The 25,790-nt window shown below is 38.9% G+C and overlaps 1 protein-coding gene across 2 annotated transcripts in view; it reads left to right on the top strand.

Moving 5' to 3' along the window:
- Positions 1 to 25,368, top strand: part of LRRC1 (leucine rich repeat containing 1) — a 130,045-nt gene extending 104,677 nt beyond the window's left edge. The window contains 7 exon segments of one of the 2 annotated variants that reach the window (NM_001266506.1): positions 265 to 409; positions 3,129 to 3,247; positions 4,870 to 4,953; positions 14,685 to 14,800; positions 20,614 to 20,786; positions 21,737 to 21,873; positions 23,891 to 25,368. In NM_001266506.1, the coding sequence (NP_001253435.1) occupies positions 265 to 409; positions 3,129 to 3,247; positions 4,870 to 4,953; positions 14,685 to 14,800; positions 20,614 to 20,786; positions 21,737 to 21,873; positions 23,891 to 24,049 (933 nt within the window). In that variant the 3' untranslated portion in view covers positions 24,050 to 25,368. 2 annotated transcript variants of the gene reach the window in all.
- Positions 25,369 to 25,790: the final 422 nt, after the last annotated feature.

Below are 25,790 nucleotides of genomic sequence, written 5' to 3'. Positions count from 1 at the left end.
CTATTAAGTGGGAATGATTCCTTGCCTGCCTGAAAGGTGGAGGGCTTTTTGTCCCTGCCAGCTCTGTGTCTGTGATTCATACAACTTCGCACTTTCATTGGAAGGGGATCTAGGAATTTGCCCCTGCCTTCAGATTTGGATTCATGCTAAAGATAACATCCTTAGGACCGCCCTGGGATTTAATTGTGAAAAATCACTGGAACAAATGCCTCTGCACTGTGGCAGGTTTAAGTGTGCGTTTCTTTTTCCATGTCATTGTTATAGGAAATAGGAAATCTGAAGAACCTGCTGTGCTTAGATGTTTCTGAAAACAGGTTGGAAAGACTTCCTGAAGAAATCAGTGGCCTGACTTCATTAACGGATTTAGTCATTTCCCAGAACTTATTAGAAACTATTCCGGATGGCATTGGTAAGCATTGGAAATCACTAACTGCTAAACATACTGCCTGCCGTCATCTTGAGCATTTGGAGCACACTTTGATCCTTTGGTCACCACTTTCAGATGCTGAGAATGTGGCTCCTTAAAGTCTCCTTGCTGTTTGTTTTTAAAGAAGGAAAGCAAAGAGCATTTATTACAGCAGAAGTTTCTCTATATGCAGATGTTTCTGTCATCCTGGGTTGGTATCTACCTGCTTAAAAGTAACTGCTGTCATTACTTTTAAGCATTGATTCATCTTTACTTCATCTATGTCTTCTCCCAATGATTTCATGAGGGATTAATTACCCCAAGTAATAAAATGTATTTAAGGCATATGAGCAGTCACTAAGAAATTTCTACTTTGGCATCCTAATAGCTTATTTATTTTTATTTATTTATTTTTTTAAGATGGAGTCTTGCTCTGTCACCCAGGCTGGAGTGCAGTGGCGCGATCTCGACTCACTGCAAGCTCTGCCTCCCGGGTTCACGCCATTCTCTTGCCTCAGCCTCCCAAGTAGCTGGGACTACAGGCGCCTGCCACCACACCCGGCTAATTTTTTTTTGTATTTTTTAGTAGAGACGGGTTTTCACCGTGTTAGCCAGGATGGTCTCGATCTCCTGACCTTGTGATCCACCTGCCTCAGCCTTCCAAAGTGTTGGGATTACAGGCGTGAGCCACTGTGCCCGGCCAGCATCCTAATAGTTTATGAGAAAATAACTGACTTTTTCCATGACCTCAGGGAGGTGCTGGAAGAGTGGCATAACTGAATTGAACCTTTGTTTAGTACATTGATAATCCTTTAACCATTCTGTGCTATTTTCTTTAAAAACAATCAATCCAGACATTTTCTTTACTATGAAGGAACTTATTCCAGTGTGAGAAATAAATGGAGAGAAGGTATAAACAGATACGGACTTGGGAGCTCCATCATAGCAAAGCCACTTTGAAATTGAAAGAGACTTTATTTAACCATGGAGTTATCATAGGATTGCTGTCTTTAATTTTATTCAGAACATCAAGGAAGCTTCTGAAAGGTTTTCAATAGTTGGAGAACTTGTATGGCAGAGGACCACTGCCTCCGTGGTATGTGGTCAAGATGAAAATTTCAGTAGAAATTCAGACATTGTATTTTGGTTAAACCCGGCTAGAAAATCGATAGGGATTTTGACTCTATGCAGAGATGTTCACTGAGAATCGTTTATGGCATCTGAAAAGGGTTGTAGAGACTGGGCATGTTTTGTTGCTTGGAATGGGAAGCAGCAGAAAGCATGACTTCAAACGTTTAAAGGACTGCCTTTCAAAGAAAGAGATGTATTACAGCTTTCTGATCAAATGAGCAAAATGAAAGGATTGTGAAGCTCAATTTCATTTAAGAAAGAGCTTTAAAAAGCAAAGATGGCTGGGAATGGCTCACACCTGTAATCCTAGCACTTTGGGAGGCCAGGAGTTTAAGACCAGCTTGGGCATCATAGTGAGACTTCCCGTCTACAAAAAATAAAAATATTAGCCAAGTGGGTTGGCACACGCCTGTAGTCCTAGCTACTCAGAAGCCTAAAGGGGAAGGATTGCTTGAGTCCAGAAGTAGGAGTTTGGGGCTGCAGTGAACCATGATTGTACCACTGTACTCCAGCCTGGGCAATAGAGTGAGGCCCTGTCTCTTAAAAAAGAAAGAAAGAAAAAAAAAAAGGAAAGATATGTTACAAATTCATTTGGGCTGCTTAGTGAAGAAATGAGTACCTTGTCACTAGAAGTATTCAAGGGGAGGCTAGAAGACTGGTTGCCAGGAGACTTCTCTGTTGGGATGAGATGTTTCAGTGCTTGGCTGTGCTATTCAGTATACCCTGCAGAAAATGCTAGTGGGTCTCCTGACAGTGAGGGCAGGTCGAAGCCCTCCAACGACAGCGTTAGGCTATTGACTATGCTAAATAAAGAGCTTAAGAATTGGTTAGTTCTTCTATCTTGCCCTGTGGCTGCACACGAGGCAGGATACACCTTTCGATATTTTTCTTTCTCCAGCTTTATGACTGCGTTAGAATAGAGGCTGTTTTCAGTAGAGAATGAAGGGTGCCGCTTAATCCCATGACTTGTTGAAGTGAGAATCTGAATGACTTTGCTAGTGGCTAGTGGGGACTCTGAGGAGGCTGCAGTAAGACTTGTTCTTCTTTCCCATGAACAGTGGGTATCACCAGGACGTCCTGTCTTCCTGGCCTGAGTGAAATAGACTCCGTCTTTAATATGGCTTTCCTGAGGTTACCGCTTTATTCTGGACCTATAGAAATACCGCGCTGTAGGGCTCTTCACTGAGTCATTTTCATTCATAGGTGATTTAATAAACTATTTCTTTTGTTTATTGTAAGGGTAATTCTTGGAGTAAAATGAAAGTCTCCTCTGTGCATGAAACACCTCCATGGAGAGAAAGCTGTTTTGTTTTTCTGTAAATTTCTTGGCTTTGCTGTGATGTTTTTATGCTTTTTAAAATGTTTTGTTTCTAATTGCCAATCGTTTTTGATGTTCTAAACAAATTATTTTAACTCCCAACCTTCATGGTCTAAATGATAGAGTTTCATAATGTGAAAAGCTAGATGAGGAAAAATAAGTAACTGTTTGAAACAAAAAGAACAGCAGATAGGAAATTCCAAGCAGTGATTACGAAAATAATTGTAACTAATGAATTTGATAATAATAATAATACTAATGATGCTTTTACAGGAAAACTAAAGAAACTGTCAATCTTGAAGGTGGATCAGAATAGACTCACACAGTTGCCTGAAGCAGTTGGGGATTGTGAAAGTCTCACTGAGTTAGTTCTTACAGAAAATCAGCTCCTGGTAAGTGTGGTTTGTACATACATCATAGAGACTTACTAGGGTAGATTCTACTTATTTGTAATTTGAGTGGACTAAATGGAAATTTCTTGATATTATATCCCAGAAGGGTCTTACAAAGCAAATGCATGACCTAAAGATCAGTTTTTAATCAGCTTAAGCAAAGAAAGTAGTGCTTAGGTTTCCCTGTTGAGCTTGTGTCCCAGTTGTGGTGCTTCGAATATAGGGACTGAACAAATGCCTCACAGATGTCTCCAGTGAGGTGTGGGGATAAGCTACTCTCAATGGATGTGTTGATGCCCCAGCTGTGGTGCCCAGAGACCACCACTGGGAATATTCATCAGGATTCCTCTGGCCTCTCCTTGGGTTCTTTGAGCAAATGGGAAGAACAGGAGAGATGAGAAAAGAGATGAACATTGTCCAGGAAAAGCCTTGGCAGGATGGGGGCTGGGAAATGCTCTTGATCAGGGAGCCGTAGGATGGTATCTAATGGGCTCTGGTTAAGGCAGCTTCTTATTAGAACTTTGGGGTAGAGGAGGGGTTCCTCCACCTGGACCAGGCTTCCACCAGACAAGGGCAGGGGTTATGTGTGCACCCCCTGGCAAAGGGTGGGTGGGCAGGGTGGCAGCAGATCTCAGTTGTCTTTTCCTGTCCTGCTTCCCCCTCTGCTTTTGTCAGTCCTTCAGTTGTCACTTCTTCTTCTTCCCCCCTCTTTTAGTTGTCATATAGCCACTCTGTTTTCTTCAGTTTACTCTCCTACTTTTCTCTTTTCTTTTCTCCATCTTCATTTTGTCACTTTATTTTTTTTTTTTACTCTCTTTTCCCTTTTCCTTTTCCCTTTTCTCCTTTATCTATAAATAGAGTAAGTAATGTTCTTTAGGTAGAAAGAGCAAAAAGGACAGCAAGAAAGGATGGAGTGCACAGATGTGGGTGGGGAGCCCAGTAGCCCCTCCCCTCAGAGAGCTCAAGCAGCCAGCCTCTGGCAGGTGTGGCGGGAGTTACCAAATCTTCCAGTCCTGCTTTGTGATTTTAGGCTTGCAAATAGTAATCATAACAACTGTAAAAATAATATTCACCCCTGGATTGCACTGGAGTGTTGAAGACTCCCATGTGGGTGCCAGCCTGGTTCTGGTAGAGCTCTGCTCCCCACTCCAGGATGCTTACCTTTCTCCCATCCCCATAGCCCTCACCTTCCCCTGCCCATGTGGCACCCTGCTCTGGGTGCTGGTTCCCTGCCTCAGTGCTGTGGCTTCCACGGACATCTAAGCCACTGTCCCAGTGTGGTCCTTTAAGGTGCAGGCAGGGCGGGAATGAATCTTGAGGGTGCAAATTCTCACTCACTTGAGTTGAACAGCATTTATTTCCCTTTACAAGATGTTTCCCTGTTCCCAGGTCTCTACTTTTGATTTCATTCCTTTAAAACAGACTTACCATTTCAACAAAAATTCAAAATACTTAATGTCACACCCCCTAAGTGAACATTACAAATATCTAATATTCAGCAAAAGCTATTGCTTCAGTTGCTGGATGAGATTATATTCTTTAGGTCCTTCCAGAGATCTTATTTACTGTGAGCCATGTTAAAAATATGTGTTACATTAATAATGAAATTGTTATTTTAACAGACCCTACCTAAAAGCATTGGAAAACTAAAGAAGTTGAGCAACTTGAATGCAGACAGAAATAAATTAGTGTCCTTACCAAAAGAGGTATGTGCTTTTAGAGAAATCATGTGATCATAATTATGAAGAAATAATCACAATACATAAGGGATCAAAAATGTCAAATGCTTTGAAAAGACGCATGTGTTGCTTTTAAAGGTGTGAACTCCAATCTGTGAGTATAGAGCCGACTGGAGGAATTATGTCAAAGAATGGTCATCAGTAACATTAAGGAGAGTTGGGAAAGGTGAATTTATAGGATTTTAAACGGGAGAAAGAAAGAGATTGACATTTTGGGTTTGACATACAGAGAATGGTGACACCATTGGCAGAAATGGATTATTTGGGAGTTTGGCAGAGGAAGTGGACGACTTTAGCTTTGATTTTTTAATTTAATGTGGAATTAAGCTCTATCCCATAAGCAATTGGAATTATAAAAACTGATCTCAATGCAACCATATTTCTAGGCAGCGATTTACATTGGGCCATGCTCATGTCTTGGATGAGTTTGAACAAACTCTTCACAAAGGCATACACATAAAGGAAGGTGAATGGGAAGCTAAAGCCAACTTCCTAGGATTTTTTTTTGGTCAGTGGTCTAAGCACGAGAAAACGAGATGCCACCGTCTGTTGTGGAGAGTAGCTGTGTGGACTTAGAGGTATTTAAATTCTGGCAAGGGAGGTGGAAATGCTGACAATGAGGAGGAAGCTTATAGTGGGTCAAACAAGGAGGTGTTTAGTGTGTTGTTTAAAAAGAAGGCTTACAATTAGCCAGGCGTGGTGGTGGGAGCCTGTAGTCCCAGCTACTTGGGAGGCTGAGGCAGGAAAATTGCCTGAACCCAGGAGGCTGAGGTTGCAGTGAGCCGAGATCATGCCACTGCACTCCAGCCCGGGTGACAGAGTGAGACTCTATCTCAAAAAAAAAAAAAAAAAAGAAAAAGAAAAGAAAAGAAAAAGAAGATGACTTACTTTCTATTGGGTACTAGAGGAGCTTGGTTGGAGAAGGATAATACTGAACTTGATTTTTTTATTAGCAATAAAGCTTAAAACTAGCTGTTGATGAGCCTTCTCCTTTGCTGGGTCCTCATCTAGAAGGGTATGGTATTTCCTTGTATGATATGATCACTGGCCGGGTGTAGTTTGCTTCATATTTCTGTTTTGACTTTTTCTAACATCTATTTTGGAGTAATTTCAAAACTGCCATCCAGCCAATCAGAACACGTGGCCTTCTTATTTTCCTATGGCCACATCTCAGGGTATCTGAACTTCCTCTTTCCTTTCCTCATCTTGGTGTTTGGCCCACAGTGTCCCAGTCTTCTCCCTGGGTAAGGTGGCCAGCATTTCTAAATGGAGACATGAGAATATTTACTATAAACATGATCATATTCTGAAACATCTTTTATATGAACACTGGCATCTAAGTAAACTGTTTCCGGCTGAAAGACTTAAGTCTGTTTCTCAGCTAAACTGGGACACAACTAAGAGATTCTACTAATTAGAAAAGTTGGGTTCTAGTTTCTAAGCAATAAACCAAAATACACAGCTGATATTCTGAACAGTTAAATTTACTGTTGCTGGATAGTGGCAGATGGATAGTAGATTGGACATATAAACACACATACAGATGTAGAAAAGATTTCTTTCTTTCTTTTTTAATGCCAGGTAACTGTACTAGATGCTTTCAAGTGTTTGTTGTACTTGTTGAATCCTTACAACAGCTTTTGCAGTCATGATGATTTCCTCATTTTATGAGTGAGGAAACTGAGGCAAGTAAGTTCATTTTCTTACTTGGGCTCACACAGCTGGGAGTTGGTAGAACCTGACTCCAAAGATGAGTCTCTCAATAAACACATGACCACTTAGGTAATGCAGGCTCAGCCCAACCTTTCCATCTGTGACCTTGAGGTAGGGCAAGCCCCTGATTTGTTAAGGAAAGGCCAAAGTATCTTTAGTTTGGACACTACAGAAAGTTAATACATTTTAGGTTTACTTTCAAGGCAGATCATGAGGAGAGCACTTTTAGGTGTAATGTTAATTCCCAGCAAGTTTCACCACCCATCCCCAGCTTCCCTGATCCCCTGACTGTCTTTCACAAGATTACGTTCTAAACAAGAACCTTTTGGAAATTTACTTTCATAGAACTTTCACCATCATTTCAGCATCAGTTCTCTTTTCGCTTTAAAAGAATGAAACACACTCAAGTGTTTCTGTCTAGAGGGTTATATCTAATCCATGCTATGTGTTCACTAAATTTACTAGAACAGTTTTTCATGATGTGAAAAGTGAAAATATCGTGAAAATATTTCTAACTTCAAAGCCTTTTAGTCATATTTTGTCCATTTTCTGAGAAATTATGATTGGTCTTCTGGCATCTGGCATTTTAGAAAGAAATAGTCTGTGCCTTTCCCTTCAGCTGTCTGATAAAGCAGAGAATGTTTAGGTTTTTAGGAATTGGATCTTTTCTAGATCGCCTCCTACTCACACACACTCAGCTCCCAGAGTAGGAAATGTGCTGAGCACATGTCTCCAACTCTCCCACGGATCACAGTTTGCTGCCCAGCAGAAATGGTTGAGTGCTTGCCTCTGACCACTGGGGCTGAGCAGCCAAATCACCGAGAGCCTCCTGATCTCTCATGCATCACGTTGGCCCAGGCAGCACCTTCATGTCATGAGTCTCTGTGCAGTGAGCGTAGTAGGCCCTGTGACTGTGTGTATGTTAGCTCTTCCTCCAAGCTTGATGCCATTTGATCAAATCTTGCATTTTCCTGATTGGATTCTTCCAAAAATGTATTGCTTTCTCTTGAACAGTTAAGTTGCATACATGACATCTCTAAACTGAAAGACTGACCAATTCAATTCATATGCCAAAAACCCATAGTAGTATTAATTGCCATTGGTCTGGTATGCTGTGTAGTTCTTCCTATATTTTGTCCTTTAAAAAAAAAAATTTATATTATTGTGTGTTGCTAGTTTTAGGGCACAGCTCCTTAGTCTGTAGCAGCATTTATTTGCATTTTTTCCCCAAATGGTTGAGGGGAAAATGTTTGTACTGTGTGGGTCACAATAATGGATTCTGTTTGTGTTTTGTGGTGTTATTTGTAGTAAACATTTGCAAATCAATGAATGTCTTTTGTTTTCTTAATTGTTAGCTGCTTGGAAATTTAGAAAAGTCAGGTAAACTTGTTATCTTGTAAGTATTGTTCAGACCACAGTTGCATCTCTAACTTCCATTCTGCTTCTTAAATGCATGAAGATTCAAATCGGCTGACTGCTTTGTGTGCTCTTCATTATAAAATATTGGACATTTTCCTCTAAATTCAGTTTTTTGGTTTTTTTACGACTGCATGGCCTGGAACCTTATTTTGTTATGTGTTTTTCATGTTTGTTCAGATTATTCACTCTCAAAAGAATGCTTTTCTGTGAATTACATTTTAAGTTATTCAGAAATCTGAAAGGCATCATTTGGCAGCTCATCTGTTTTCACTAAATTGTAAGTTTGTTGGCACAAATCTGTCTCTAATGGAAAGGCTAGATTTGCTTTATTTGCTACACCTGGCATGCCTCTGATTTTTCAAGTCACTTATTTGTGTCTTTTATTTTTCATCCTGTTGCTTAAGTATATATACTTCTGGGAAAAGGAGATTTCTTAAAAACTCATAGTGTTGGTGGAGAGGAGAGTTAAGGAACATACTGTGCAGTAGTATGATTGATTCATGGATAGATGGAGTTGGTGGTATATGTGTGAGCATGAGTATGATGAACAAGAGCCAGACCGTAAAGAATTTTTGGCTAGAAGAAATTGAGCTTATATCCAAGTTTAGAGTCCGTTTTTCTTTTTGTCTCCATTAAGTCTGAATGAAAGTGACGCCAACTAAGCCACACTTACCCAGTGAGATGAGGCAAGATAACATTTGCAGATCATTCATCAAAGCTTTTTTTAATCAGACAACCTGTAAATATTAATTACCCATAAATATTACTATGATACTCAGAAATGCCTGTGGTGATAGAATATTCATTTTGCGGATAGTTTTCTGCCTTCTTCTTATTACAATTTAAAATTATTTCAGTATGTTTCCATTATATTCTAAAATGAATTATTGATTAAAGACATAATATAGAATATAAAAATATTAGATAAAATATAGTTGACCATCAGATTTCAAGGTGGAGAAGTCATTCCTAAACTTGAAATAAGTCATTAAAAAATAGTTGATGGATTTGTCTACAGGAAAATTCGATTTCTGATCTTCAAGAAGGTAAAGATAGCCTTTACTTTCTTGAAAGGGGGCAGGGAGACATTTAAGTATCTTAAATGAGAGATCTGTCTTTACTCTATTAGAAGTTCTTTTACACCAATGAGGAAAAGATGTATTAAATACATCTATAGAGAAGTAGATAAAAACAAAGAAACTTCCACAAAAACCAGCAAGTGATTCACAGAGGAACAAATAGAAATGGCAACTAATGTGAAACAATTTCAGCCTCATCAGTATTCACAAAAAAATTAATACCAAATTTTGGCAAGGGTGGAGGGAAGTGTATATTATCATGTAAATATAAATTATTATGACTTTCTGGAAGTGAATATGATAATAGTAAAAACTTCAGAAATGTGTATACCCTTTGATTCTGCAAGTCCACGTCTAGGAAAACATTCATGGATATACACTAAGAATGATGCACAAGAACATTTCTCACATTATTCATAGGAACAGCCTACATGTTCCAGGCACCATACCAAGTGTCCATAGAGGCAGCTAACATGTGCCAGGCACAGTGCCAAGGGCTTTTGCATTTATTCTTATCTAATTATCACAACAGTTCTATGAGGTGTAGGTAAATCATTATCAGTGTCCAACAGATTGTGAAACTAAGACTGAGAGAGGTTAAGTAACTTCTCCAGAATCACACAGCAAAGAAGTGGCAGACCTAACTAGCATTGTCTACCCTGGGCAGTTTCTTAAATAATCTGTGATACATCCATAGAAGGAAATAACTATATGGTCCATAAAAGTCCTCTTAGAAACATTGTTAAAGTGTGTATGTAGAATCACAAATGAATGGCAGTGGTACTGGAAGATCGTTCCTTATAACGTTAATACTGATTATCCCTTTGTGGTAAGATTCGATTTTTTTTTCATTGTGGTTTCCTGTGCGTGGATGTATGGTTTTTATTTTTTTAATCAATGTAAGGTACTTTTTTATAATCAGAAAAAAAGAATTCCGTAGCTGTTAGTGGATATTTTGATGTCAGTGGCCCCAGAATTCAGGGAATCCCAAAGCCACATGATTTCCAAAAATGTTTATGAAGTAGGGAACATTTGAATAATATGCCATAGATGATGGAATTTTAAAATTATGTTTCATATTATTTTTGCTCAGATTGCATTTTGGCCAGATTTTAATTATTGTACATTTTTCTTTTTTTGCCAATGGGATGTGGGTTCAATTATGTTACAAATAATATTAAAAGGAATATACTGAAGGAAAGTGAAAGTTCCCTTACACTTAAGGCAAGCATTTAAAAAATAGAATATAAACAAAAGTGACTAACGTAGGCTCCCTTTTTGAATCACTGAATCTGTCTCATGATCTTCTCCTTGGGTGAGCTAACCTGCAGGCAATTAATACTTAGTGAAAGTTGACCTGAGCAGAGGTTTGCTCAATAATCTGCAGATCCTATTTTCTTGAGATGGGTTAGATCAATGCCTAACAGCTAAGGAGACACAAAATGGCTGGACAAAGATTCTCAGCTATATTCCATAATTCTCAGATAATCCAAGTCCAACCCCTTGTATTCTGGGAAGGTGCTATTATGTGGTTTAAGGGAGGCTTAAAAATACCAGCTTCCTACATAACTGGTAATAAGTTTTTTAAAGTCTGCTTCCCAGAACTTCTAAATGATACAGATATTTTATCCTGATGACAACTAAGGAACCTGTAAACTCTGCCTCCTGAACCCAAAAGAGAAAGCCAAAATATATATGAATGATGTGTATAATGTCAGTGTTCACTATTATTAATACAAAGTGTCACTGCGATACATCGTTAGGGAGATAGTTTTTTAAAGACATTCAGGTGAGTTCAGGAAAGAGACTGCCAACATCAGTACAGTTCTAAGAACATAGTAGGTATTTAGGTGTTGATTGTACTCATCATTTGGATCTGAGGTTTTTACTTCCCGGAAAAAAAAATAGCTACCACATTTATTTGGCAGCAGCAAAAGGCCAGTTTCTATGATAGGTGCCAAATTATATACGTGGTTTCATTTAATTTAATCATTATTGTTACTTTTGGTTAAAGTAACACATCCAAACCCACAAAACATATGACTGAGCCTAAATTCTAGCCCAGGTCTGTATGATCTCAAAGCATCCACTCCCTCCATCATACCGCATCTCCCTCTGCCGTCTATAATGAACTATATCTTTTCAGTTATGGGTTTGAATGCTTAATAATCTTTTCTAAAAACCAAAGGTTTGTGCCATCCCTTCCTGGCTGATTTGGAAAGAGGGCTGTGTTTGTGTGAATGTTTGCTGGGACAGCATGTGCCTTTGTGGGGTGATTAAGGCATCCCTAGCACACTCTGCAACAACATGTGCTCTTTGTTGGCATTGTTTTTCAAAAACCATAGACAATAGAGATCAGGAGGTCACACTGCCTGCTCTGACAATCCAGAGGGCCTAAGAGGCTCTTGTACGCAATTGCGTTCCACCCCTTGACGTCTCAAATGGGTATGAGATTAGAGTGGGAAAGGAAAAAGAAAAATGAAACAATAACACACAGTAGATAGCTCACACATTTCATTGAAGTTTACACTTTATCTTCCTAAATGATTAATGGATCTTGTCCAGAACATTTATTTAGAGCCCTCTGACCCACTTTAATTAGTTAATTAATTTTTTGGACTACATAATACATGCACATGATACAAATTGAAAATGTTCACATGGTATAGCAGTAGGGCTGCAAAACAGATATCTTACAGGTTGGTGTGGTGGGAGGGCAGTGGACAGCTTCATGACAAGATGCCCACAGTTAAAATGCAGTCCCAGCTCTATATGCCTTCCAGGAGCTGATTATCCCCTCCAGATGATCATATGAATAATAATATCTGCTTTGCCCCCCTTGGGTCACTCATAAATCCTGTCTTTTCAAAGGTAGGTCAGGACGCTAGCAGGGGTCTTCAGCCTCAGCCAGCTGCTGACTTGGAAGCCCTCCTTCAGGGCATGTAGCCGTACCTCTGAACCCCAGCCTCATGCCGAAGCTCCTCTACCTGGGAGCAGGGATGCGGGAAGGGTGCCCCATGGGAACCTAGTCATTCTTTCTCACAAGTAGATCTTTGTCAGGATTGTCTAAATTTATCAGAGACTCTAATAATATTGATCATCAAAGGGATCAGGGTTTTGATTGCTTTCCTTCCATGATATTTCTGGGCATCTAAGTAGAACTGTTGATTCCCTTCCTTAAGGGAGGGAGAATGTGCTCAGCCATATGGGAAATCCAGTTGCACATTTCTTGTAGGACACTATATTGGGGCTATATGTTTATAAAACCTAAGAGAGGCTACTCTGGTGATTCTTACTGGAACAAAAAAGAGTTTTGTTGTCTCCACTGCTGCACATAGAGGCAGGTAACTTTTAAGTAGAGGTCTTTCACAAGTAAGTAAATAAAGTGTCTAAATATACGTAAATGAGAAATTTAGTGGGCAGAGAGGCTATGCATGGTGGGTAGACAGCATGAATACTATACTTGCCAAGTACCCTGAGTGTACATAAACATGTGCAAATTAAGCAGTAACTCAGGTAAATGATCTTAGGGTTCTTCATGTGATATTTTATGCTCTCAGAGGGTTAGACCATAATTATGAAATAAAGGCAGAGAGCATTTTATTATATGGACCAAAGGGTTCTGTGAAGGCTCTATGGAGGAACAGAGGATGTTTAGCTAATTTTGGATCATTGGTAAGATTTAAAAAGGCATTTCTATAAAAAACAGTGGGATCAAAAATATAAAAATGTATTTAGGGTATAATGAGTAGACCATTTTTGCTGGAATGAGAAATATGTGAATGCGGGGACTAAAGGGGGCAAAATCTAAAAGCCTTTCTACATATCTGGGTGCTTTCCACATGACCAGAGACAAATTTTTTTTTTTTTTTTTTTTTTTTTTTTTTTTTTTTGAGACGGAGTCTCGCTCTGGCCCAGGCTGGAGTGCAGTGGCCGGATCTCAGCTCACTGCAAGCTCCGCCTTCCGGGTTTACGCCATTCTCCTGCCTCAGCCTCCCGAGTAGCTGGGACTACAGGCGCCCGCCACCTCGCCCGGCTAGTTTTTTGTTTTGTTTTTTTTTTTAGTAGAGACGGGGTTTCACCGTGTTAGCCAGGATGATCTCAATCTCCTGACCCTGTGATCCGCCCGTCTCGGCCTCCCAAAGTGCTGGGATTACAGGCTTGAGCCACCGTGCCCGACCTGACAAATGTTAGCCTACATTTACTTATATATTTATTTTTCTTTTATATACATTATGGTTAAATATTGTGGTTCAATACATTATTTTGAAATCTTTATATTTTTAAGGGAGGAAATAAAAAGATTATGTATGAAGGTAATTATGTAGCCATTTACAAATCTGCGTTCTGCTTTTGAGGATATTATATACATATATTAAACACATGTATAAATAGAAAAGGGCAGAAGATATATTCAGATAGCATTAACCATTCAAGTCTTGTGCTCTTTCTCAAGTGGGAGCCTCTGGAGTAGTATTTTTCCATGTGTTGGAGAGACATCAATAGGTTCCTTCATGAGCCCTTCCTAGCAGTTGTCCTTAGTCAGGAGAGTGAGTACAAGAAGAATGTAGTACTTTATGGAGTCCTGCAGAATGTTGTGTCTGGGATCGAGCTATTTTTCCGCCCTCTTGATTCAGTTTTCCTGACTGTAAAAACCACCACCAATTTGTTAAAGAGAATCATTGGATTTTTGTGTGTGTTTATGTTCCTTTTTGAAGACCAGACTCATACAAAACTCAGTTACCTTTAAATTGCTTACTTTTAAAAAATGGTAATCAAATTTGGTGTGGATGGAGGTGTTGATCTGTGTGCCTTTACGAGCAGGCCACGGCTAAAGAAATGGATGTATAGATTTACTCCGTTCACTTTTTGTGAAGATACTGCTGATTTTACATCCATCAAAAAAAAAGTGAATTTACCACATTAATTTGTGAATGACTAAAAGCTATTAAAAGATGTATGGTGGAAATTAATGTACTATATAATCTGTAAGATACCCCTTTTTTTTGGAAAAAAAAACATGGAGAGTGCTGAAGTTAATATAATGGGCAAGTCTTGAATTGTGTGTTTATCAGGATCACCTTTGACCTAACTTTTGAAACTACAATTGTTAAACTTGCATATTACCACATAGTATTTTTCTGGATTGTATAGTTTGGTTAACATATTTAACAGATGCAGTTGGGTTAGATATCAGCAGTGGAAAATGATTTCTTCTTTAGAATAAAATTTTTAAAGTGTATCATTGATTTTCTTGATTTAATTTAGAACATGTACATCTAACGTTTCACAGAGATTTTTATGAACATATAGGGCTGTGTTTTGTATGATTTAAATTAATGATTATTGATCATCAGTGAGACCAGTGAGTTATGTGGTATAAGTTTATGCATCCTTTTTATACTGTTTGGTAAACAAGGTACTCTGATCCTACTCCATCTCCCCTAGAAAACTGGAAAAAAAGATTTATTTCCTTTCTCACCATAGATCGGCGGGTGCTGCAGCCTCACTGTGTTCTGTGTGCGTGACAATAGACTAACTCGGATACCTGCAGAGATGTCACAGGCAACAGAACTTCATGTGCTGGATGTGGCAGGGAACAGGTAAGCCTGTTGTATGCTTTGCTTGAGGGAAACAAATATGCATACATCCCAATCTTTGCGTGCATCTTCAAATTTTTGTCTTTGCTTTATCTTACAGAATATGATCCCAATTTTTCAAATGACCTAGGCCTCAGGGAGTTCTTCATATGGGGGCTAGAGTGCTTGAGCCCAATGGAGCAGAGAAAGGGGAAACCTGAGCATGGGTTAAAGTGTCAGTGGACACTTTTGTAGAAATGCTTCCTGGAATGATGGTACAATGATGCCAGGGAAAGAGCACTGAACTAAGAATGGGGAGACTTGGGTTGTGGCTTAGCTCTTCTAAGTAGCTTTTGTAAGTCATCATGGGCTTCAGAGTTTCCTCACCTGGAAAGTGAGCACAAATGAGTTCGAGCTCAGTTTTAACCAGGGGACCTTGACATACTGACTCTGAACCCCCTGAAAATACAAACAAAATTGTGTATTTAGGGAAGTGTTTATAGCTAATGTCAGAATCTCCAAATGATTCATAATACAAAAAAAGTTCAGAGCTGCCAGACTAGTATCCCCAAGGTCACAGCGTCACCATTTCTCAAGTTCCGGAGCAGAGGTCATGTTGGACTGAGCGCCATTTTCTAGAATATGCCTGTTCATCATCTTTGTGGAACACATTTGTTTCCGTCATTCCGAGCCAATTTCAGCGCCCTAAATGTCATATGCGCCTTCTCTGTGAACAGAAACAGGCTATTCTTTCTATTGGGGACCCTCTTCTCTGGCTCCTTGACTCTCTTCTTCATCACTCAAGCTTTATTTTCTTGAGGGAGCCTCCTTTCTGAGTTCGCATTTGGGAAAATTCCCCTGCCATGGCAGTCACAGTACCATGTGAGAATTGCCAGTTTTCATATGGGTAACCCTTCTAAGCCTGAAGTTACCTAAAGTTAGATGTTCTTCTGGTTTATGTGTCATTGTATCACTTGTCAGATGCAATGACAGAGTGCCTGGCACATAACAGATGCCATTTTCAATGGAACAAAAATGTTAATAGTTTTACAGGATGAATAGCAGGTCACTGCAGGATGGCTTATATTATAGGCTTCCTTGCCAAAAGGAATTAAAAATTGCTTTTGAGTGTAATATAGTTAGGAGAAAAAGGTTCAACTGCTTGGGGGAAGATGATCAATGATCTTAAATGGTAAAGGCCAGCAGTCTAAAGAGTGTTTGGGAGACTGTCTTCTGAGTGCTGATTAGCTGATCATTTTGGTCAGGCACAGGTCACCATTTTTTATTCTTGCTAATGGATTATAGACAGCAGGGCTAAATAAACAGCAGTTCTCAGCTGGAATCTAGAGGTGAGTTATAGCCTCAGAATGCTCACCTTTTCAAAGTTAATGCTTTCAGGACATCTTGATAGATTCTTAAGACCACTAACTGGTTGCCGGAAACCCAGGATTAAATTGAGTTGAACCTCGGATTTCTGCTGAACTAAGCAGAACTAAGGCATGAGCCTTTACAGCTTGAGGAGGATACTTCTTTCCTGATCTTTATCCTCTAGCAGTAGAAACTCAATGAGTCAACATTTGCTGGTTCTTGCCACACTACTGAGCATGAATTTGCATCAATTCTTGAGCAGAAAGATGCCTGTGATGGCGAAAAACTGTTTTTACATGAATGAAGGCCCCATTTCTCCAGTTCTCAGAAAAAGAGAAAGTTAAATTTTTATTATGCTTGGGCTGGGATGGAGAAAACCCAGTTAAAAAGTTGAGTTACACAGTTGTCATTTGAGTCAGTTAAGTGTGTCATTTAGTCCATGCATACGTATGTAGATTCATAATCAAATTTTTTTTTTTTTTTTTTTTTTGAGACGGAGTCTCCCTGTGTCTCCCAGGCTGGAGTGCAGTGGCGTGATCTCGGCTCACTGCAAGCTCCGCCTCCCGGGTTCACGCCATTCTCCCGCCTCAGCCTCCCAAGTAGCTGAGACTACAGGCGCCCGCCACCACGCCCGGCTAGTTTTTTGTATTTTTAGTAGAGACGGGGTTTCACCATGTTAGCCAGGATAGTCTCGATCTCCTGACCTCGTGATCCACCCGCCTCGGCCTCCCAAAGTGCTGGGATTACAGGCTTGAGCCACCGCGCCCGGCCGATTCATAATCAAATTTTAAGCCTATTAAAATATTTAATCACTGCTTATTAAAAGTATCAGTATAGAAACTAATTTTTTTAAAAAGGGCTACCTGGTCAGCCTTTTAGCTTGCAGAAATGTCATACCATAGGATATCATACTAAATCATATTAAATGTAACAGAAGCTTCTGCCTCTTCTTTCAAGTATATGAAAATAACACATGGCAGCAGGAAACGTACACTGTGAGTTTCTAGAAACTTTCTTTTGGAGTTTGGTAGGATAAATTATAGCAAGGATGACTATAACCTGTCACTTGGAAACTAAGTATTAAACCTTCTGTGACAGTAAAGAAAATGTCTTATATCATCAGTTACCCGAGCACAGAACACAAAATTCTTTAATACTTAGACTCTCTCCCATAGGAATATCCATCAAGTGTGCAAAACTCAGCATTTGAGGATTTTCCTTACTTGCAATATTAGTAGTACTGAATATTAGAAACAATGGTTGTCAACTGGAAAATAGGAAATAGCTTACACTTTTTAATTTTATACTATGTATGTATTACCCAGTCCAAAGAATTAAAAATATTAAAAGACAAACAACAGCGTACTGTTGTGGAATACTAAGCAGTCAAAGAATGAGATATTTCTCTGTGCAGTGACACAGAAAGAGACCCAAGATACTGAGTGAAAAGGGAAAATGTTGAGCAGTTTATAGAGCTCTCATTTTGGTGGGGTTTTTTCCTTAAAAAAAAAAAATCACTTATTTGTGCATTGTACCCAAATAATAATAGTAGTTCCCCTAGATGAGACTTGAAGGTATAGGGAGTTTTCATTTTAGATATTTTAATATTGTTTAATTTTTTGCCAGTTATGTTCTCAATTTATATATATTTTTAAACATTTTTGAAAAGTTTGCTTAAAACTAAAAATTCTGGTAGAAAGTAACAGAAAGATGAAACATTACATTGTAAGGCGTATTCAGTCACTGGTGAAGTTAATATTAATCAGTAGGCCATGCTTAGATATTAAATAAATTTGAGAAGGCAGTTGCTATAGTAGTTCACAGGCATGGAAGGTCTGGGGCTGGGTTGGTCATGGATATAACTGGAGACAAGAGGCTTACAGTTTGGTCATTCATTTGCTTTAGTTCTTGTACCATTGGTGTGAATAGTAACCACAAGTTTTTTATTTCTGGGCGCATGTGGTCCTAAATAGAACACAGAGATGCCTACGGGCTGTGGTTTCTTGTGTGTTGATTCTGTTTATTCTATAGTGTACAGAAGGTACCAGAATAAACCAAAAATGTATTATTAGCTCCTTTGGAAAGCAGGAATGTATTTCTCATCGATTTTCTGACTTGTAGCTGGGATGGTTTACCCAAGAGAGACAGAAAAGCATGTGTATGTCTTTTTTTCCCCAGGCTATAGTGAGTTAGAGGATTAGCCAGCCGGCAGAATCTCAGTGGGCAGACTGTTCAGGGAACAGGGTGTTTTTTTCTTTTGGACACCACTGGCAACACTTCTGTCCGCAAGACAGTGGGCAGCTCATATGTGGTGTGGACTCAGTCAGCAGCAGCCACATTCAAGCTGGCACTTTGATTCTTTGCAGCAAAACTGGTGTTTCAGGCAACTCATTAATCTGAGTTGAAATATGTTGATAAGATTTGTTGTTGTAGAGTCTAGTAATTTATTTAGCTTTTGTCATATGGTTTGTCATCCTTAGAAGTTGTTATTTATTAGTATTATCGATGCTCTTTTTAGCCTCTTATTTATACTTTTGCTTTAACATTCAGCTGGCTTCTAGTCTGAGAAGTTACAATGACCACGTTTGAGTATCTGTGTTTTGTGCCAGTTTTCAAGTCTTGATTTTTTTTCTTTCTGTTCTCATGAGTAACACAGGTACAGATGCTGACTGTAAGTGTCTTGCCCAAGACTTGAAACTTTAAACATTCTAGTGGATGTTAGCTTGCTTCCTCTTTTAAAAGATAGACGAGAAAAATTTTAAATAAATTATATTTTTGTTCAATAAAATGAAAGAGTTTGATGTACTTCAAACTTTAACAGTGTATAATGCCTATTTAAAAAATCCTTGTCACAGTACCTGGCAAATACATGTTTTTAACTTTCTTGCATTTGAGTTTACATGTATGTAACGTTCTTTGGATAGAAAGAGAAAGAATTTTTGTATAAGCAGAAGATATTTCAGTTCTATCCCTTAAAGAACAAATATCTCAGAGTAAGAAGAAATGTAATTGTGATTCTGCTGTTCCCTGTGGTTCCCTCAGGTGTCCTTCTCTAACTGTGAGCATATGGTGGCACTGGGTGGATTCTAGGATTTGAAAATATGTATTTCTCACCTCATACTGCTCTCATTAGTGAAATATTATAATGTACAATTCATAGTCTTTTCAAGAGTACTTTAACATAAGCAGTTCTCGTGGATACACTGGCTTAAGAACCTCACTCCCACTTAAGTTACAGTTTCACAGTACTTCCTCAGTATTGCACGCAATACATATGCATGAGATGGACTCAGCCTTTACTGGACTATTGTTAAGGAAAAGAAAATATTTTCTCATCTTTGAAACTAACACAGAAATCTTGCAAAATGTATTGTTACTGTGAAAAGTTTGTTAATGATGCTTTTGTTGTTAATACTGTCCGTGCACTCTTTGATTTTTTTTTACTTCTTTTATTAAAGTAATTTAACCAGTTTATGCCTACCTTTTCCTCTGATTAGTTTTGTGTTATTGGAATACAGCTTCTTTTCATATCTTTAGAGAGTTCTAGTTTATTTCCCATAAGTTCTGTCAATTGAAATGGTATGTGCGTCTGAGAATTCACTGTTAGTCTTTTGGTAAGATGTATAGGTAGATTTCCTGCTAATGTTAACTGGAAATAGGTGTACATATGATTTCTGGCAGTGGTCTTTACTAAATAGATTCTACGGGTTGCAACCAATCTGTGAAGTCTTTGTGCAAACATAAAAATAAAACTAATCTTTAGGTGTCACATTATAACATTTAAAGTACTTTCATACATACTACCTCATTTGAAACTGAAATAATCTGATATAGATTTTAATTGTCACCTAGGACTCTGAGAAGTAAGAGCTTCTAGAAACTGAGAGATAAAGGTTTAGAAGGGAATACCTGAAATAATCTCCCTAGAGAAACTAGATGGAGTCCATACAATGTGGGGTTTAATCTTTATTTTGGCTGCAACTTAAATGCTTTGACACCCCAGGCACCTCCTTCCTCTTGGCCTGATTCATCAGGTGCTCCTGGAAACAGGTAATCCCGCAGCTTCAAAACCAGCCCTGTCAGTGAGGCTGTCGCCATCAGAGGTAAAGAACCTCCTCTGGGTCCTTCCAAAATCACCTTGACTTTTTTTCTCTCTTTACAATGAAACCTAGTACAAGACCCTAAAAATGTGTCCTACAATTTTCTCTCTCTTTTTTTTTTTTTTGCCCTGTAATCTGGAGGTTCTCATGGGAGAAGTGAGAGCAGAAAAGGGAAGCACAGGAACCTACTGAAGAATCCACTTGCAAAGAGTATGTCAAGTGTCTTAAAAACATAACATCGTTTTTACATTTTGAAACCAATCTCAGGAAGCTGTTTTTAATTTTTCCTCATTTTATGGATAGGGATTGATTTGATTATAAAATTTGAGGTTGTAATGTCTCTTTTTTTTAAAAAAAAAAAAAAAATAGGTTGCTGCATCTACCTTTATCCCTGACTGCCTTGAAGTTGAAGGCTCTGTGGCTATCTGACAACCAGTCCCAGCCCCTGCTTACATTCCAGACAGACACAGACTACACCACGGGAGAGAAGATTTTAACCTGTGTCTTACTTCCTCAGCTGCCTTCTGAACCTACTTGTCAAGGTGAATTTAATTTAAGGACAGTATTCACAGGGCCACGAGATTGAGTAGGACCTAATGTCTGTCCATAAGGCCTCTTACTCCTTCATGTGATTGTGTTATATCCAGTCTGCACCTAGAGCCGGCTCGGGTGAGGACACTGTGGGACTCTTCCGGAAAGGTTACCCTACATCCTTGCAGAAGGGCCGCTCATATCTATTTATCATGTTTGAAATTCCATAAGCAGTTTTTTGGTTTTGAATTATAGCTAAGGCTGAAAATACAATACTTCTAAAAGTGGTAACAGAGTCTCTTAAAATCCAAACTGATAGTTCAGGGGATTAGTACTAACACCACTGGCATACTGTTTTTAAGCCATTGAATTATTTTGAGTCATTGTATCTTTGTTTTGTAAACCGCGTGGTTAAAAAAAAATTCACGTTAACATCAAAATGCTATCATAAACCCCTTGCTGAGGGCTGGGCTTGGTGGAGGGGAACCGGAGTGCCCTGGGGGAATGGGAGCCCAAGTGGGAGGACTTTAAGACCCTAAGGGAAAACGTGGTAGAGTGTGTTACTGAGGAAAGTACTGGTGTCCAACCTGTGCGGCCACATCACTGTCAGGACAGTTTTGAAGTTGCATAAAATAAGTATTTTAAAAGGGACTCTAAATTATGACATTCTGTGATGAAATATTAAACATATTAATTTAGCAGATATTTTATATGATCTCAAATAGAGTTATACATCATTAAAAAAGAAGGGGCCACCTTGCCCCGGGCCTTTTTCTTTTTGTTTTTGAATTTTGTGTGTGTTTGTGTTTTAAAGCCAAACTTGCCACAGAACACCACCCTTCTTTCTGGTGTTCTACCCCTGGTCCTCCGCATAGATTCTGCCTTGTCAGCTGCAAAGTTCATGGCTTTTACCGGTCACATGAACCGCAGTTCCCTGCTGATGTGGTCTTTGTCACTGCAGAGAATCTGCCTCGCTGTGGTGCGCTGGAGAACTTGGTAAATGATGTCTCTGATGAAGCCTGGAACGAGCGTGCTGTCAACAGAGTCAGTGCAATCCGATTTGTGGAGGATGAGAAAGATGAAGAAGACAATGAGACGGTATGGAAATGCAGATACTTTGCCTCTGTGGAAGTTCAAAATTAAAAGATTGAGAATGGCACCTAATTAGGATATTCTTTATTTTGAATTAGTATGTTCTCTGCCTTGCCTTGCCTTCAGCATTTAAGAATTTTTTTAGAAGACAAAACTAGGTAATTCTAGGTACTCAGTCACAAAAGGTAAATGAGGCAAATGGAACTCATTTTTTTTTTCTTTTTTGAGACAGAGTCTCCCTCTGTCACCCAGGCTGGAGTGCAATGGAGTGATCTCAGCTTACTGCAACTTCCACCTCTTGGGTTCAAGCCATCCCCCGACCTCAGCCTCTCAAGTAACCTCTGCCTCCCAGGTTCAAGCGATTCTCCTGCCTCAGCCTCCTTAGTAGCTGGGATTACAGGCACCTGCCACCACACCCAGCTATTTTTTTGTATTTTTAGTAGAGACAGGATGTCACCATGTTGGTCAGGCTGGTCTTGAACTCCTGACCTCAAGTGATCCACCCATGTTGGCCTCCCAAAGTGCTGGGATTACAGGCACCTGCCACCATGCCCCTCTAATTTTTGTATTTTTTGTAGAGATGGCATTTTTACCATGTTGTCCAGGCTGGTCTACAGTTCCTGGACTCAAGTGACCTCCCCACTTAGCCTCCCAAAGTGCTGGGACTACAGGCGTGAGCCACTGTGCCCGGCCTCTTATTGTTGTGTTGTGCTGCTTTTATGGTGCTGCTTTTTATTTGTGATAGTTTTCCCTCCCACTGAAACATTTTTTTTTTAATTGTTCCCAGTGAATGCTGTCTCTTCCCATGTTGACTCCATTTACTTGCCATGATTTGACTTAGTGCCAGACCTCTGTGCCTTCTTCATGTAACCAGCTCACCTTAGTCTTCTTGTAGAGGGCTTAGGATCTTAGTTGGATTAGTTAACAAGTTTTTGTTCAGAAATTGGAAAATACCAGTCACCCTTACTTTCATCTGTACTTGAAAATGTCTCTCAGACATCCAGCATCTCTAGGTGTTGGTGACAAGGCTTGACATCTTCCTAGCAGTTGACTTTGGTTTCTTAAATTCCTTAAACTAATTGAGATTTTTCCTAAGCAGAACTTAAGAGGGTACTTGCAGCCCCCAAAACAAAGGCAGTTTTTAAATTTTTGCCTACAGTCTTTGTTATTCCAGTTGTCACCAAATGGGATTTTAGGCCTATACAATCATAAAGGGCAAAACGCAAATTAGGGATGATAAAATTACTCACTGTCAATGACTCTTTAATACTCACCTCAAGACTTGTTAGAGTGTGATTATCACCAGTTACTTCATTGCCTCTTCCAGTATTTTGTTAAGCTAGTTTGGTTCCCCCTAAAGCGCTTGGATAGGCCGTTTAAAAGATGTACACGCTGTTTTATGAGCTAAAGATCATGTATCATATTAAATAATATTTTAAAAATTACTCATACCCTGTTACTTAACTTCCAGTCTTTATTAGAAGAGTGTGAACTTTCATCAGTAGGTCATAGAAATAGTACACACAGCAGCAAAATAAGAAAAGGAAATATTTCCCTCTTGATTTCCTTCTTCTTGCATGCCTCAAGGGTTGAAAAAAGCCAGAATCGCTTTGGGTAATAGTAGAACATTATAGTGACTTTAATTTAGGATTTTTTATTTACTCTTTTATCTTTTTCTTTCCCCACACCCTATAATTATGTCCTAAATTTTAAAATAACTGTTCTTGCTGCTTATGGAGATTTTTATTTTATAGTAATTTCATATATTTATAAGTATTCTTTTATTCTAAAAGTAATCCTTCTATAGTAACGAGGTAAGTTATATGGAACACTTTCCCTTTCCCTTAACTACCAGTGAGCAGTTGATAAATGCACATACCTCCAAAGAAAGCTTTTCCACCCGCTTTAACTCAGAATTTCTAAGAAGGTAACATTTGTATTGGAATGCAAATGCCTTGAAGCTGCATGTTTTGAAGAAGTAGTGGAATAAAACCAAAACACTCACTCCACTGTTTGTTTTTAGAGAACACTTCTAAGGCGAGCCACTCCACACCCAGGGGAGTTAAAGCACATGAAAAAGACAGTGGAGAATTTACGGAATGACATGAATGCTGCTAAAGGACTGGACTCAAACAAAAACGAGGTCAATCATGCCATTGACCGAGTGACCACTTCTGTGTAGAGTTTCACCTCCGAGTTTTACCTCCTGTGTCTTCCTCTGCTGTCCAGACGTTCCTGTCTGCTTCCGGGGAGCCTCACGTGCTCCTTGTCTTAGCTAACCAGCCCCCGCGCGCCATCCTCCCGTGGAGTGTGGGGAAGCTGCTGTCTCCCAGGAAGTGCCTTACTCGTCCCGCAACCAGTCAGCCACCAGTGGTCTCCCGGCGTGATTTTTTTTTTTTTTAAATTTCAGTTGTTTGTAATAAGTAGAATACACTACTGTAAACATACGACCTTTGTTTTTGTCTTATGTTGGGATAAGGGAGAGCAGAAAGGGGAATTTTTATCCTACTCCCTTCCATAAAGTGCTGGGACATTTTGAATCCCCCAGGTTCCCTTGGACCTACTGATGAGAGATAGTTTTATGTATGGGGAAAAATGGATACTTTTTAAACCTTTTTTGGCAGCTCAGATGGTGTAAATTTTAAAATTTTGTATAGGTATTTCGTAACAAAAATATGTATTTCTTTTTTGTTATTTTATCTTGAAGACGGTACATATTTTAGTATTTGTGCAGAGAAACAAGTCCTAAAGTATTTGTTTTTATTTGTACCATCCACTTGTGCCTTACTGTATCCTGTGTCATGTCCAATCAGTTGTAAACAATGGCATCTCTGAACAGTGAGATGAGAATAGGAATGTGGTATTTTAAAGCAGTGTTGTATTTTAATCAGTAATCTACCTGGCGGATTTGTTTTTAACCAAAAAGATGAATTATCAATGATTTGTAATTGTATCGGTTGATTTTTTTTTGAAAAGATGAACCAAAGGATTTGACTGCTAATATTTTATTCCTTACACTTTAACTTTTTCTGAATAAGTCTCTCATAATGAGCGCAGTGTCAGACTGCACCTACTCTGATGGTATGTGCCATTTGTAAAATAAAATAGATCAGAAAAGCACAAAAAGAGAAAACTGGTTCAGACATTCAGTGGGCAAATAAATTATGTACTGCAAAAGAATGATTTTTATTCAAGAAAGCTTTAAAAGTTTTATATCCAGATATACAACCACAATAAAGCAAAATAACCTATCAAAATAGAAATGTTGCTATCTTTATAAGTGCAATTTAATTTGTAAATAGAGTTTGAATCAAAGTATCAGAAAATACTGCTTCAAGATTTAATTTTAAATCTGCAAATTTAAGGGATATTGGGAAAAGTTTTGGTGTGTTTCTGTTGACTTCTTTTTTGTATGCTGTGATAAAAGAGAAATGAAAAGTGCCAGTCACTGTGTGGTGTCTAGGAAAATCATATATATATTTTTTTTCTCCAAGAAATAAATTCTTCCTGGACGTTGGCCATACAGCTTTTAAAAATTATTACTTTGTATGTTCAAGTGATAGCAGGTAGCCAAATTCTTTGGCAGTGTGCTCTGGTCTATTACATATTTAAATTACCCATCAGTTGTGAGTGACCTCCTGTGGGACTTGCATTCACACAGGGCAGAGCCCAGAATTGCCTTTGACTCTGGCTGGTAATTTTGGGTTGTGGCAGTCTGGCCAAGTGGACTGCTTAGAAACCCGTCTTCAACCAACCAAATACAATACTTTCTTTTACTTCTATATATTTACTTATTGGGTTCACTTAGCTTTTTTGGCTGTGTGTATGTAAATATGTGTGTATTTTAAAAACTATTTATGGAGCTGAAAGTACGTAGCATATAAGTGAGTTTCGGCTGGTCAATTTTATACCTTGCTCCCTAA

The sequence above is a fragment of the Macaca mulatta genome, chromosome 4 (genome assembly GCF_049350105.2).
Source record: "Macaca mulatta isolate MMU2019108-1 chromosome 4, T2T-MMU8v2.0, whole genome shotgun sequence".
Lineage (NCBI taxonomy): Eukaryota > Metazoa > Chordata > Mammalia > Primates > Cercopithecidae > Macaca > Macaca mulatta.
Note: the sequence above shows the minus strand (reverse complement) of the source record. Positions and strands in the feature narration are given on the sequence as shown.